We start from the raw sequence: 14,112 nt of genomic DNA, 5'->3' as shown, positions 1-14,112 counted from the left end.
ATTATTTTGAAGGCAAAGACTAAAAGGAGCTTCAAGAGTGGGCGATGAGTTGCTCACAGAAATAGCTTTGCAGAGTAAGCTCCTTTGAGGGATTTGCTGAAGATTCCACTGCAGTGCTCTTAACCATGCAAGCTCAGGGCTGCCGGTGACCAGATGACAGCACAGGAGGCTTACTATCCACGCCGGGCAGTAGGAAGTCCACAGACTGCTTCATTGAAGTGAAGTCCTCCTCTAGCCTACGGTGGATTTTGTAGGCGATGCCCCTTGATGAGTATGCAGGCTGGGATTCCTGAGCTGTAAGCTCAGAACTGATGCGGTCTCACTGTTGAATGGAGTACTGTAATGACTGCAGATGATGCTATGACTCGCTAGTGCCTGAGTACAAAGGGCAGACTTAGAGGAGAGCTTGATTGAGGCATCTGATTGCAGGTGTGTGCTCTAGCGTTGTTGACCTGGAAGACACATGACCTTCGCTTTTCTGTCACAGTGTTGTATTTGACCATGACTGGATTCTAAGGCTTCTGTAGCATGGATAGAGCGTGCTTACAAAGAGGAGATTACACCATCCTTGAGTTCTTCCATATTGTCAGAAAACACGATGACTCCAGGCAAGCCTATATGAAGAAATGTCAAAACGTCAAAACTCTGAATCTTAGCAGCCAAGTGGTTCCTCCTCAGTATTGTCCTCAGCCACTGAGGATCCAGGTGAATCTCCATGAATTGTGTACAGCATCTTGAAGAATAATTTTCTTTTTGTTTTTTGTTTTTTTATTTTTTAAGAATCTATATGAGGAATTGGGCAATATACTTAAAAGTGTTACCAAGACCCAATGAAGAAAAAGGTTAAGGACAATTTTAAAAATGACAAGAAATGACCCCTCATTTAATATTGACTTGACTACATCATAACAACAAAGCTGGGAAGTTTGCACATTCAAGATGAGGTTATGGTCTCAGTTGACCTTCATTTATTCTAATGTACACCAAGCTAGAAGTTGGAGAATACCCCACATGTGCTTTCTGATGCCTTTAGATGACCATGTGTGCTTCTAGTTTGCCACTACTTCTGTTTCTCATGCCTGACTTCCCCTTTACAATTATAATTTTATATTTCTTACCCAGTAGGCATTTTCACTGTGACCCTGGAATGAGCACTTTTCCTTAATAAGTCCCAAACACACATTTATTTTCAGGTTATTTGCAGTGCCTCCCATTTCCTACATTTCCCATCCGTGCTCTGAGTAGAACATGTTGGCACCCCCAGCGGCTGTCGTCTCAGTGCACAGTCACTGGTGTGCTCTGTCCCTGGGAAGAAACCTGCTCTTTCTCTCCGAGTGCTGACTTTGACTGAAATCGTCATGGTACTCTTGCTCCCTTCTGTCTTAGAAAAACTTGTAATCTTAGGTTTCCAAATTGGGGAGGTGGGGAGAATGTTCAATAGATATATGTGACAGTAAATATAATAGGTAGTACATTGTTTGAGACATTAAAACTTACTTTGTGGGATCTTCTAGTGTTTGTTTCAAAAAAGTGCACCACAAATAAGTTTCTAAAAACAAATTCCTGGAAATAGACTCTTGAAAGAAATTGTCATGTCCTTAATTTTTTCTTACAAAAGCAAAACTATATTGATACAGAAAAACACATTTACACTGAGATTAAATAGTTAATAGATTAAATTGCTCCATTTGGAAATTCCAAACATTAACAAGATTATTTAAGATTGTTTATTTCGTTTCTCATAAATTTCTAGGTCTTTTACAGTAGAAGTCATATCTTTGGGATTATGGCTGCACGGGAAAATGAAATCCCCTTCTGCTATCTTGCCCTTATAATTGAGTTTTTACTCTTTATTTAGAAGCTTTAAAAATTGTCGCTCAGTTTAGGGATTTGTGCTCTCTTAACCGCTATTGTCCTAAGTGTGATTATGTGGCTGGTGTAAGGTTTTATTCAGGTACAGCACAGACTTGTATGTAGGAAGGTACCAATTCCCCTGATGAGGGTTCGTGAGTAGTTTTCTTTTTAGTGATGTAGACCACCTGTACAGTGTTCTTTCTTTATATAGCAAGAGGAGAAAACAAATCAAGCCCTAGTAACATTTTTAGTTTAATTAATTTTTTGAAGGTGTAAGTTGTATTGTTTGTTGAGGGTTTTTGTTTTGTTTCATTGTTTTTTTTTTGTTTTGTTTTTACTGGGGGTTCTTTTAGATATTGAAAAATCTAAATTGTTCTTTGTTTTAAAATTTTCATGTGGATATTTGTTTAATTGCTTTTGGGTTCACAGAAAAGGAATTTAGTAGGCTAATAGTATTCATTTTGTACTAATCAGCAGTCTCATTGATATTTGTTTTTCAATTTAATTTTTAGGAAATGGTATCAAAAAATTTTGTTCTAATGTTTAGGTATAAATTTATCCTAAGTGTATGAAAGATTACTTCTAATGTTACTTCACTAAAACTTTTGTTCCCTTTGCTAAAGTTTGTGGGGGCTTTAATGCTTTCAGTGTCCATTGGGTACTGGACTCATTTCTGCCCTCTACTGACTCATCCTGTGCTCACAGAATTGGCGTTTGTACTTAAGTCCCTTGCCTGGAGTATTTGCTTATAGAAGCTCTGAGCTTCTCAGATGAGAGCGCCTGTGCCCCTCCTGTTAGGGTAGACGTGGTAATGAGTTCTGATTTTGTCCATGTCCTTCTAGTTTGAGATTACGGGAAATGATGAGACGTTCATTGAGAGCAGCTGGTTTGGGTAGACATGAGGCTGGAGCTCCGTCCAGTGACCACCAGGATCCAGTTTCACCCCCCATAGCTCCCCCTAGTTGGGTTCCTGACCCTCCTTCAATGGATCCTGGTAAGAGCTCTTGTTTTATTTAGTGTTTAATAAAAAGGCAAGGTTGTGAAAGGAGAAATGACATTTTAGTGAAATAGTTTAAAAATTGTTGATGTGGGATTTCCCTCTGTATGCTATGATTACCATTAATGAATAAAGGAACTGCTTTGGGCCTATATAGCAGAGCTATAGGGGAACAGAGCTAGGCAGGGAAAACTAAACAGAATGCTGGGAGAAAGGAGGCAGCGCCAGAGAGAAGCCATGTAGACAGACGCCGGAACTTTATGGTAAGCTACAGCCATGTGGTAATACACAGATTAATAGAAATGGGTTAAATTAATGTGTAAGAGTTAGCCAATAAGAAGCTAGAGCTCGTGGGCCATGCAGTGATTTAATTAATACAGTTTCTGTGTGATTATTTCGGGGCTGAGCAGCCAGGAACCAACACGCGGCTTCCTACTACAGATTGTGATAGTAGAATGGTGAACGTTCCAACTTCATTAGCTGAAAAATTGGCCTAAGGAGTTTCCTTGTTTTTTTTTTAAGAATCTTCTATGACATAATTTATTTCTGTGCTGGTAAGAGGCTTGATGGTCCCTTGATTATAATACAGCAATATAAATGAATGATTTGCTCAATGGGTTTTCCATAGTATGGAAAAGAAATTCCCTCTTAACCTTTTGTTGAATTTGACCTTTGGTTTGTGGAGAAAACTTTAAGGCCTGTTAGGAGAAAGGCTAGGGTATGCTGCCCATAATGATCTGCACCTGCTGTTCTGTTTGCTAAAGATGGTGACATTGATTTTATCCTGGCCCCCGCTGTGGGATCTCTTACCACAGCAGCGACTGGCAGTGGTCAAGGACCAAGCACCTCCACCATCCCAGGTAAGACCTCGCTGCTGTCTGCTTGGGCTGGCACACCGGATCCAGGCTCTGAATAAAGTTCATACTTTGGTCTCAAAGATAATGTTTTCCTTTGATTTAAAAAAAAAAAGTATTGTACTCTATATAGTCTTCCTTCTATATAATATGGAATACAGTGTTTGCATACATGCATTAAGAAATCAATTAAAATTTATAAAATGTGTTAATATGCTTAAATTCTTTGTAATAAGTTAGTTTGGTCTTACGGATATTGTTCTAGTGACTTACTCCATGTACCTGGTACGTTTTTCAGAACTCGGTCTTTCTTGTGTTTGATACTAAATGATTCTGCTTAATTACAGGTCCTTCCACAGAGCCTTCTGTAGTGGAATCCAAGGATCGAAAGGCAAATGCTCATTTTATATTAAAACTGCTGTGCGATAGTGCAGTTCTGCAGCCACACCTGCGAGAGCTCCTTTCTGCCAAGTAAGAAGCTCGACAGACTTTTCAGATGACTTCCTATGTGAACTGAATTGTGATACTGAAAATAGAATCTGTCAACATATTTCTTCTGCTGCTACTATCATGTTTGTGTGAATTTAAAACATCAGAATCCAACTCTAAATTATTCTTAGTAAAAGAGGAGTTCTCAGTGTCAGAGAGTGGGCCCTGAATGACTGAAAACCACGCTCTTGTTAGTTGGGTCAGGGTGTGTGCTTCTCTTGGGAACAGCACAGAATGTGTTGACATGGGTAATGTATATCCCAGCCGTTAGGAAGCTGAGGCAGGAGAATCATAATCAGGGCCATCATAGACACAACAGAAGATTGTTTCTCTAATAGCATCACAGAGTAATCTTTCTGTAACTGAAACAAAAGTTGAGTTGTGTGTTTATAATGAATACCCACCCTCCCTCCCTCCCTCTTTCCTTTCCTAGTAGACAGGAAGGCAGCGTGTGTGTATTTGTATTTTTAAGACAAAGGTCTGCCTGCCTCTGCCTCCTGAGTGCTGACTTTAAAGCGTCATGCCTGTCTCTGTTCTTCTCTTTTTAGGGATGCAAGAGGGATGACCCCATTCATGTCTGCTGTAAGTGGCCGAGCTTATCCTGCTGCAATTACCATTTTAGAAACAGCCCAGAAAATTGCAAAAGGTAATTAGTGTATAGTTTAAGGCCTAAATGAGTTGCTCCTTTTTAATTTGAATAGATTCTCTTCACGTGTAGCATTGCAATTATTCAAACTATGTTTGTGAATATAATTGAAATTATCAAGATAATTTTATATGTATAAAATTTTGTTAATACTTTCTTCAAATACATTTCTGACTTCATATAAAAGCAGCTGGTAGGAATTTTTCACTACATTTATAACTGGTAGTATAAAATCTGAAAAGTAATACAGTGTTGTCTATGCTTAATTGATGATATGACAAGTTTATAGCGATAATAGGCTGCCATGTTGTAGCTGCATCTGACTTAAACAAGAATTGAGGAATATCAAATTTCTGTCATCTAGTTCTTAAAGGATGAATTATCTTTTTTCAAAGACTGATATAAATAAATTCCAATATGGTCTGTAATTTACTAAATAAAACATAGACTCAAGAGTCTTGCTTTTTTGAGACAGTGTCTCACTCTGTAGTACAGGCTAACCTCAAATATGTGTTCTGCCTCTGCCTCCAGTGTTCTGGGATTGTAGGTGTGCACTGTCAGACCTGGCTAAGACTTGAGGCTTAACTGTTGGATACAGGACCAAGGCTTCCAGTGGCGGGAGTGTGTGTTGTCATCGCAGAGAGTTACAATGTAGTCAGTTTTTCTTTTTTGCTCCAGAATTGGCTGGATTTTCTTATACATTGACTTAAGCAAATTATTTTCAAGTGTATAGGTATTTTGTATTCATGTATGTCTGTGTAGCATGTGTGTCCGATACCTGCTAAGGCCAGTAGTGGTCATTAGATCTCTGGAGACTGCAGTGAAAACAGTGTTGAGCCTGGCGTGTGGGTACTGGGTGCCCTGGTGAGAATCCAGTGCTCTTAACAGTTGAGCCATCTCCAGCTGGACTTTACACATTTTGACTTACAAAGTTTTTTAATTAATAAGAAGAGGTTACTAATTGGTACTAAATATATTTAAGGCTCCTCCTTGTGCTTGTGGTTAAGTCCTTTCTGATAGGCGAATTTCCGTGTTCTTAATTTTTCAGCTGAAGTGTCTGCGAGTGAAAAAGAGGAGGATGTGTTCATGGAAATGGTTTGCCCATCGGGCACCAACCCTGACGACTCTCCTTTGTATGTCCTTTGTTGCAACGACACCTGCAGTTTTACATGGACTGGAGCAGAGCACATTAACCAGGTAAGTCATCCTAGCGCTTCTTCAGGTTTCCTTTCCCCTCCTTAACTAGAGTTAAAAGTGTGTAAATAGCTCTGGTATTTTCTTTTACTTTTAAAATTATCCAAAGAATTAATTTTGATTTGGTTCCTACATAAATATGGCAAAAGAGGTCATTCATTACTAATTAAATATGGTGGATTTTGAAAATTGAGTCTTCCCAGGTGGAGGACTCTGACCCATGGCTTTTGATACAGATTTTATAATTACTGTCTATTTTAGGATAACGGACTATTTTGATGTGCTTGGTTTTCCTCCTCTTACACTGCCCATTGCACATTCATCATGGTCTTCTTGTCCCCCAAGGGCCTTACTGTTACCCTTCCATTAACTGGGACCCATTTTAATTTCAGGACATCTTTGAATGTCGAACCTGCGGACTGCTGGAGTCGCTCTGCTGCTGCACAGAGTGCGCGAGGGTCTGTCATAAAGGACACGATTGCAAGTAAGTCCAGCTGCATTGTTTTGTTTGTTGTGTTTTGTTTTTCGAGACAGGGTTTCTCTGTAGCTTTGGAGACCGTCCTGGAACTAGCTCTTGTAGACCAGGCTCACAGAGATCTGCCCTTCCCCTGCCTCCCGAGTGCTGGGATTAAAGGCGTGTGCCACCACCTCCCAGCTACATTTTTAAAGACTCTCAGAAGCTATTTAGGCATATGTTGATGTACAAAGCACATTATGCTTTGATTGTTGGCATAGTTTAGAAAATTTAGAAAGTTGAGATTTTTTTTTTCCCATTTCAGTTTATATGTAAAGAAATATGGTCTTCGATTTTTTTGTTGTTGTATTGTCGAATAACTTGTTTTCTATTATGGGTAGTCCTCCTTAACCAAAAGCAGGACAGTAGGCTAAGGATAATTAGTATAATTAGAATCAGATTAATATTATTCAGATTAGTTCTTCTAAACATGTTTACAGAAAAGTTTCATCTGTACTCTGCAGCCAGTTTTAACTCCCCTCTCTCCCCAGCGTTGTTAAATGTGTTATGCTGAATAGTTGATCTATACCTTATTTATGTTTAAATGCTTTACTCTTTTTATTCCACAGTAGAGTCCTTGTAGCTGGTTTGCTAGTTGTTAGAGACTGCAGTACAGCTCATGTCCCAGGGTTACCAGCAGGAACTCCACTATAGATAGCAGCAGTGTGTGGATGGCGCGGGCAATAGAATGCCGCTATGAGAACCCTCCATTTGTGGTACTGAGGCACATAAGCCGGCAAAGGCACTTGCTACAAAGGGAACCTGAGTTTCATCCCTAGGTTCACATAATGTAAAGAGAGACAAGACTCTTGCAGATTGTCCTCTAATGTTTGCACATGCTCTGTAGCACAGTCCCTACTCACCCTGCCCTGAAGACAAATGGAAAGTCCAGTTCAGTTTCTGTGTCCATGCTGAGTCAGTGTGTGCACTGCCTTGCTGACTTCCAGGGCGGGGGAGCAGGGAGTTCATGTTCTGCCAGCATTTGTAGTCCTGTCAGGTGAAAGACAAATGCAGGAAGCGTCTGCCCACAGTGGTCAGAGGGTTGTCGAGATGTATGTGACAAGGGAGTGGCTGTCCAGACAACAGGATGGTGCGTTTTAGTAGGAATTTTAGTGTTGCTTTCTGGATTTCACACCATTAAATGATCTTTCTTGTATATAGCTTGTAAAAGTTATACTTTGCATTTTAACATAAACCAGAGTTCTCTAGTTTCACATGTTGTAGGCCCTCATTTCAGTGCAGGTCTTTTTTTTTAAGTTTTTTATACATGAACTTTTCTGTGAATTCTTACAGACTCAAGCGGACTTCACCAACAGCCTACTGTGATTGTTGGGAGAAATGCAAGTGTAAAACTCTGATTGCTGGGCAGAAGTCTGCTCGTCTCGACCTCCTCTACCGCCTGCTCACTGCTACAAATCTGGTCACCCTACCAAACAGCAGGCAAGTAGAATTCTTGGGATGCAGAACAGACCAATGGAAGGAGCTCGGTTCAGGGTGGTGCCTCGCTCACTCTCACAACGTGCTCTCTTCCAGGGGCGAGCACCTCTTGCTGTTCTTAGTACAGACTGTGGCCAGGCAGACAGTGGAGCACTGCCAGTACAGGCCACCCCGAATCAGGGAGGATCGTAACCGGAAAACAGCTAGTCCTGAAGGTGAGTGTCTTGAACATTTCTAACTTGTGTGCGAAGCAAAGGATTTTGTGTTTGTCTGACCCACTCCTTCTTTTCAGATTCAGATATGCCTGACCACGACTTAGAGCCTCCAAGGTTTGCCCAGCTTGCACTAGAGCGAGTCCTGCAGGACTGGAATGCTTTAAGATCTATGATTATGTTTGGATCACAGGAGAATAAAGACCCGTATGTATTTGTTAACACACTTAAAACTGTCCCTGCTCCCTGTGTTAATGTTGCTCTCTACAGTGTGTTCTGTCTCTTTCTAGTCTGAGTGCCAGCAGTAGGATAGGCCATCTTTTGCCAGAAGAGCAGGTGTACCTCAATCAGCAGAGCGGCACAATCCGGCTAGACTGTTTCACCCATTGCCTTATCGTCAAGTGCACAGCTGATATTTTGGTGAGTTCATTGATTCTCAGTAGACTTTATGCTGATAACTTCTGATTGCAACCATTCAACCCGATTCCCTCTAAAGTCAAATTCTTCAATGAATTTAACCATAGTAGACTTACATCACAGCCTAGCCATTTACTGAAATGAAATGCAAAATGTTTTGATATAAAAATTGTTATATGCATCATTAAAAAGACAAAGTACATGAAATTGGGTATTTATAGTTGATATCTGTTTGATCTACTTTGTACTTTATTAAATGTGCTATATATATGTGTTTTCTGATTTTACATATTTTATATTCTCTTCTAAATAATCATGATGAGTATATGTAGGGTTATATAACAAAAACCAAGATAATATACATTTGGGATCACTGTCATACACTTGGTGGGAGTTGTGTTGCTTAATTACCGACTCTGTAAGATGGTTTGGTTCAGTTTGTTTCAAGAGTTTGTTATGAGGGCTGGGAAAGTGGCTTAGCCAACATACAGGTGTTTGCTACCAAAGTCTAACAACCTGAGCAGTTCCCGGACCCACATGATAGAAGGAGAAGAGCAATTACACACACACACACACACACACACACACACACACACACACACACACGCATCATTTTTAACATTTTATTGGGGACTATTAACATTTGAAAAGTATCAGAGCAGTGTACTTAATATTTAACCATCTCTGAAACATCTCAGCATTAATAGAACGGTTACAACTTTTAAAGCTTTTAGATACTCTGCTGGGCACTTTAGTGAAAGAACTCCAGAACAAATACACACCTGGTCGCCGAGAAGAAGCAATCGCTGTGACAATGAGGTTTCTACGGTCAGTGGCAAGAGTGTTTGTCATTCTTAGTGTGGAAATGGCTTCATCCAAAAAGAAAAAGTAAGTTGTCTAAAAAACTGTTGGCACACATTTTCAGTGTAACAATGTTAATATATGTATGAGAGGACTCACAGAGATTCGTATTTTCCTTTCTGCTATAGCAATTTTATTCCACAGCCAATTGGAAAATGCAAACGCGTATTCCAAGCACTGCTCCCTTATGCTGTAGAAGAATTGTGCAATGTAGCAGAATCTCTGATTGTACCTGTCAGAATGGGAATTGCCCGCCCCACAGCCCCATTTACACTGGCCAGCACCAGCATAGATGCCATGCAAGGCAGTGAAGAACTGTTCTCAGTAGAACCATTGCCACCGCGCCCTTCACCAGACCAGCCAAGCAGGTGGGTTAGTTCTTAGTATAGAAATGTTATGTTGGGCTCACCAAAGCTGTGCTTTTGAGTAACAGATGAAACAGTTTTTCTCAAATCTAAGTTTTATTGCCTTAATGTAAGAATAGTGATGTTTTAGTACATATCAGACACCATTCATTAAAGCTGACTATCAGCAACAGGAAGTTTACAAACTCTTGGAAATGGAACAGCTCACTACTAAGTGAAAAATAGACCAAGACAGAGATTAAGAAAGAAAATAATAGCTGGGTGGTGGTGGTGGCACATGACTTTATCCCCAGTACTCAGAGGCAGACGCAGGAGGATCTCTTGAGTTCCAGGCCAGCCTGGTCTACAGAGTTGAGTTCAAGGACAGCCAGGGCTAAACCCTGTCTTGAACAATAAAAGAAAAAGAAAAAAGAGTCTTCAGCACCAAGCCCTTGACTTTTCTGGAAACCATCTGGCATTAAAAAGCCAGAATTCTTCTCATTCTCATTTTACCTAACAGAGCTCTTCTGTCATTGTCTCACCTTTGGCAAACTTTCATTTCCTGAGAGCTTTGTAAATTAAGTTCTACGATTTCCCAGCTGTATCCCATTGTCAATGATTTTGCCAGCCAAGTCTGTCTGGATTCATGTAATACTGATCCCAATACCATAAGAAGAGCCTACCAATTGCTTAATTACTTTGTGTTGTTTTAAAAGAATAGTATTTAGTACATTACATATATTGACTTCTACTTATTATTTGTGTTGCTGCTAAGCCCCCCCAAGCTCCTGTTGTCTCATAGCACCCCAAGACCTGCTCTTTATAACATAGGCTGGCCTCAGTCATGGCAGTCCTTTTGCCTCAGCTTCCTTAATGCTGGGATGACATGCATGAGCCACCATGCCTGGCAGAGTCATTTTTTAATATGGAAATCCTATAATTTTGTAGTATTCAGAAATCCCTTTTTGACGGGGCACGGTGGCACACACCTGTCACCCCAGCACTTAGCAGACAGGGGCAGGTGGGTCTCTGTCCATAGAGCTTTTTCTCTCGACTTCTCCTGTATGTCTGTAGTAATGCATTTTGTGCCGGGTGGTGGTGGCGCATGCCTTCAGTCCTAGCACTGGGAGGCAGAGACAGGCAGATCTCTGTGAGTTTGAGGCCAGCCTGGTCTACAGAGCGAGTTTCAGGACAGGCTCCAAAGCTACAGAGAAACCCGGTCTCAAAACAAACAAACAAAAACAACAACAGCAACAAAAACAAAAAATCTTGTTTTATTTTCTAGGTTCTGAGCTTCCTGGTTGGCACGTGCCACCTGCTCCTGTGGAGGCACTGTTAGCTTAGGTGGCTCTCAGATGGTGCCTTAGATTCTCATTTCTTAGGAAAACTGTGATGAGGAAAGATAAAAGTTCCATTTTTTTCTTTAATAACTCTTTATTATGTAAATAGTATACTTCCTGCGTGTATGCTTGATACCAGAAGAAGGCACCAAATCATTATAGATGGCTGTGAGCCACCATGTGGTTGCTGGGAATTGAACTCAGGACCTTTGGAAGAGCAGCCAGTGCTCTTAACCTCTGAACCATCTCTCCAGCCCCCAGTTTTAATTTCCTTTATCTTATTCCCGAATCCAGTTGAAATTACCAAGGACTGTTTAATAGCCCATCTTTAGTTTCTGATCTGTATAAAACTTAATGCAGTGATTGTCACTGTGCGGGGGACCTGCCTTTTGTTATTTCAAGTCAGGTTAGAAGAGAAACAAAACTGCGAGCGCTCAGCTTCTGGCTGTTACTGTTGTAGAATATGGTTTATATATTGATTTTCTCCTTCCCCTCCCACCCACTACCAAGTCCATGGGTCCCAAGCTGGTACAGAATAGAAACTGTGTCTGCTAATGGATGAGTGTTGGCAGCAGTGGTTTTGGCATCTGAGGGTGTTGGAGGAAGGGAAGAATGTAAGGCATGAGCTCCATAAAGGATCCCAGGAGAAGTGTGCTATGTATTGCCTTAGATGTAGAAGCTGTGTTCTCACCAACCCTGCTCCTTCCAGCTCCAGCCAGTCACAGTCATCTTACATCATCCGGAACCCACAGCAGAGGCGCATCAGCCAGTCCCAGCCTGTCAGAGGCCGGGATGAAGAGCAGGATGACATTGTTTCAGCAGATGTGGAGGAGGTATTTTTAATTGTTTTAAGTGCAGGTGACACACTTTAATTTGGTGGGAAGAACAGTCACTTTCAGTATTAAGGATAGTAGCTTAAAACTACCCCATGTTCCTTCCGACCGTGGGCTTTATTACACCCACTGTGGCACTTGTACTGTGGCAGTGTCAGTACCAGGAAACTGGACACAAAAACTTGTTTTTACGTAACAATTAAGAGTAAAGATAGTTTTCATGTTGAGATAGTGTTTTAATATTTGAGAGGCAGGAAATTGGAATTTTATAGTGGTTGAAGTACAGAGGAAATTCAACCCTTTCCCTGTGCTTCAGAACAGCTTCATACTTCTAATTTTAAGGTTCTGTTCATGTAGAGAAATTAAAATCCATCAGCTATGTCGATAGATTTATTTTTTTGCAGTGTTCTGGCTACATGTATGCCTGCTGGCCAGAAGAGGGCACCAGATCTCATTACAGACTCTTGTGAGCCACCATGTGATTACTGGGATTGAACTCAGGACCTCTGGGAGAGCAGCCAGCGCTCTTAACCCCTGAGACATCTCCTCAGCCCAGATAGAATTTTTGATAATAGATTCCTATTAGCAAGTTATTTTTAAAGCTACATAGTATAGAGTGTTGGTAGAGATGGAGGTCTGCTATGTGCTGTAATGGTCTACAATAAGATTCTGGGTTTAGGTTGAGGTGGTGGAAGGCGTGGCTGGAGAGGAGGACCACCACGATGAACAGGAAGAGCACGGGGAAGAGAATGCCGAGGCTGAGGGGCATCATGATGAGCACGATGAAGACGGTATGCAGGCTTGGGGATTCTTAGGATGGAGACATCAGCCCAGTAAAACATAACAAATAATTTTACCATCTCCCCCTTTGTTTAAGAAACTCTTCTGTATCCTGGCCTCACCTCAAACTCAGTGTAGATGGGATGATCTTAAACTTCTCATCTTCCTGCTTCACCTTCCCAAGTGCTAGGATTATAAGATGTGTGTGACTATGCCAAGTTTATTGATGGTGGGGATCCAGCTGGGACTTCCAGACTGTCCTGGAAATCCCTTTGTAGACCAGGCTGGCATCAAACTCATAGGGATATCGCCTGTCTCTGCCTCCCAAGTGCTGGGATTAAAGGTGAGCACCACCACCACCACCACCCGACTCTTTCATTCTTTCCTATTTGGGGCTGGTGGATAGCTCAATAGGTAAGGTGTTGTTGTCAGCCTGGAGGTAGAGAACACATCCCATTAGTTATTATTAGATCTCCATACAGAGGTCCATTTCATTGCCATGCCAGATAAATAAATATATTTCAAAAAAGTATTCATTTAGACAGGTGTGGTGGTGCATGGCTTTAATTCCAGTATTTGGGAGACATAAGCAGGCTGATCTCAGAGTTCAAGGCCAACCTGATCCACAGAGCGAGTTCCAGGACAGCCAGGGCTGTTAACACAAAGAAACCCTGTCTCCACTCATTTCACTCATAACAAACAACAACAACAACAAAAACCATTTATTCAATGTGTGTATGATCTGTGAGTACAAGCATGTGTGTGCCACAGCTTGCATGTAGAGATCAGTGACAAGTCCGTGTTTTGTTTCTCTTGCCAACTTGGGAGATGCTGTGACTGAACTCAGATTTCAGACCCTGTACTAACTAGTACCTGTGCCCACTGAGCCATCTCACTGGCTCACCCAGTCCTGTTTTCTCAAAAAAATACTTTAATGGTAAAATAATCAACACTTTGGAAGCTGTGGTAGGATTTTGAGTTTAAAGCCAGCCTAGGTTATATATTAGCAAGATCCTGTCTTATTCACCTCACCTCTAAAAGTAATTAATCATAATTTAACAAAGGAATTTGCAGTGGAGAGAAAGGAAAATAGTGCATCCTCTCCCTGAGATAGTAGCATTGTGTGCTTAGTTCTCTCCTGTGCAGCTCTGTCCCGTGCTGTCTCTAATGACTGAGTATTAATCTCTGACTTTGTGTTTAAGGTAACTGAACTGCATTATTATAATTAATTTTATGTATCCTGGCATGTTACTGTGAAATACAAAGAACAAATGTTTTAAGTTCCCTTTTGAGGTGAAATAGATGAGAATAGGACAGTGTGCGTGGGGGGCTTGCCCAAG

The 14,112-nt window shown here is 41.1% G+C and overlaps 1 protein-coding gene across 5 annotated transcripts in view; it reads left to right on the top strand.

The window, feature by feature from the left end:
• Positions 1-14,112, top strand: part of Ubr5 (ubiquitin protein ligase E3 component n-recognin 5) — a 102,314-nt gene that overhangs the window by 63,307 nt on the left and 24,895 nt on the right. For all 5 annotated transcript variants that reach the window (XM_087898732.1, XM_087898730.1, XM_087898733.1 and 2 more), the window contains exons 23-36: positions 2,697-2,848; positions 3,616-3,711; positions 4,053-4,176; positions 4,743-4,840; positions 5,889-6,037; positions 6,427-6,518; positions 7,842-7,988; positions 8,082-8,200; positions 8,278-8,404; positions 8,488-8,617; positions 9,342-9,502; positions 9,604-9,843; positions 11,869-11,992; positions 12,672-12,783. In XM_087898732.1, the coding sequence (XP_087754858.1) occupies positions 2,697-2,848; positions 3,616-3,711; positions 4,053-4,176; positions 4,743-4,840; positions 5,889-6,037; positions 6,427-6,518; positions 7,842-7,988; positions 8,082-8,200; positions 8,278-8,404; positions 8,488-8,617; positions 9,342-9,502; positions 9,604-9,843; positions 11,869-11,992; positions 12,672-12,783 (1,871 nt within the window). The remainder of the gene's footprint in view (positions 1-2,696; positions 2,849-3,615; positions 3,712-4,052; positions 4,177-4,742; positions 4,841-5,888; positions 6,038-6,426; positions 6,519-7,841; positions 7,989-8,081; positions 8,201-8,277; positions 8,405-8,487; positions 8,618-9,341; positions 9,503-9,603; positions 9,844-11,868; positions 11,993-12,671; positions 12,784-14,112) is intronic.

The sequence above is a fragment of the Myodes glareolus genome, chromosome 19 (assembly GCF_982192425.1).
Source record: "Myodes glareolus chromosome 19, mMyoGla1.1, whole genome shotgun sequence".
In the NCBI taxonomy this organism is placed as follows: Eukaryota; Metazoa; Chordata; class Mammalia; order Rodentia; family Cricetidae; genus Myodes; species Myodes glareolus.
This window is presented reverse-complemented; position numbering and strand designations above follow the sequence as displayed.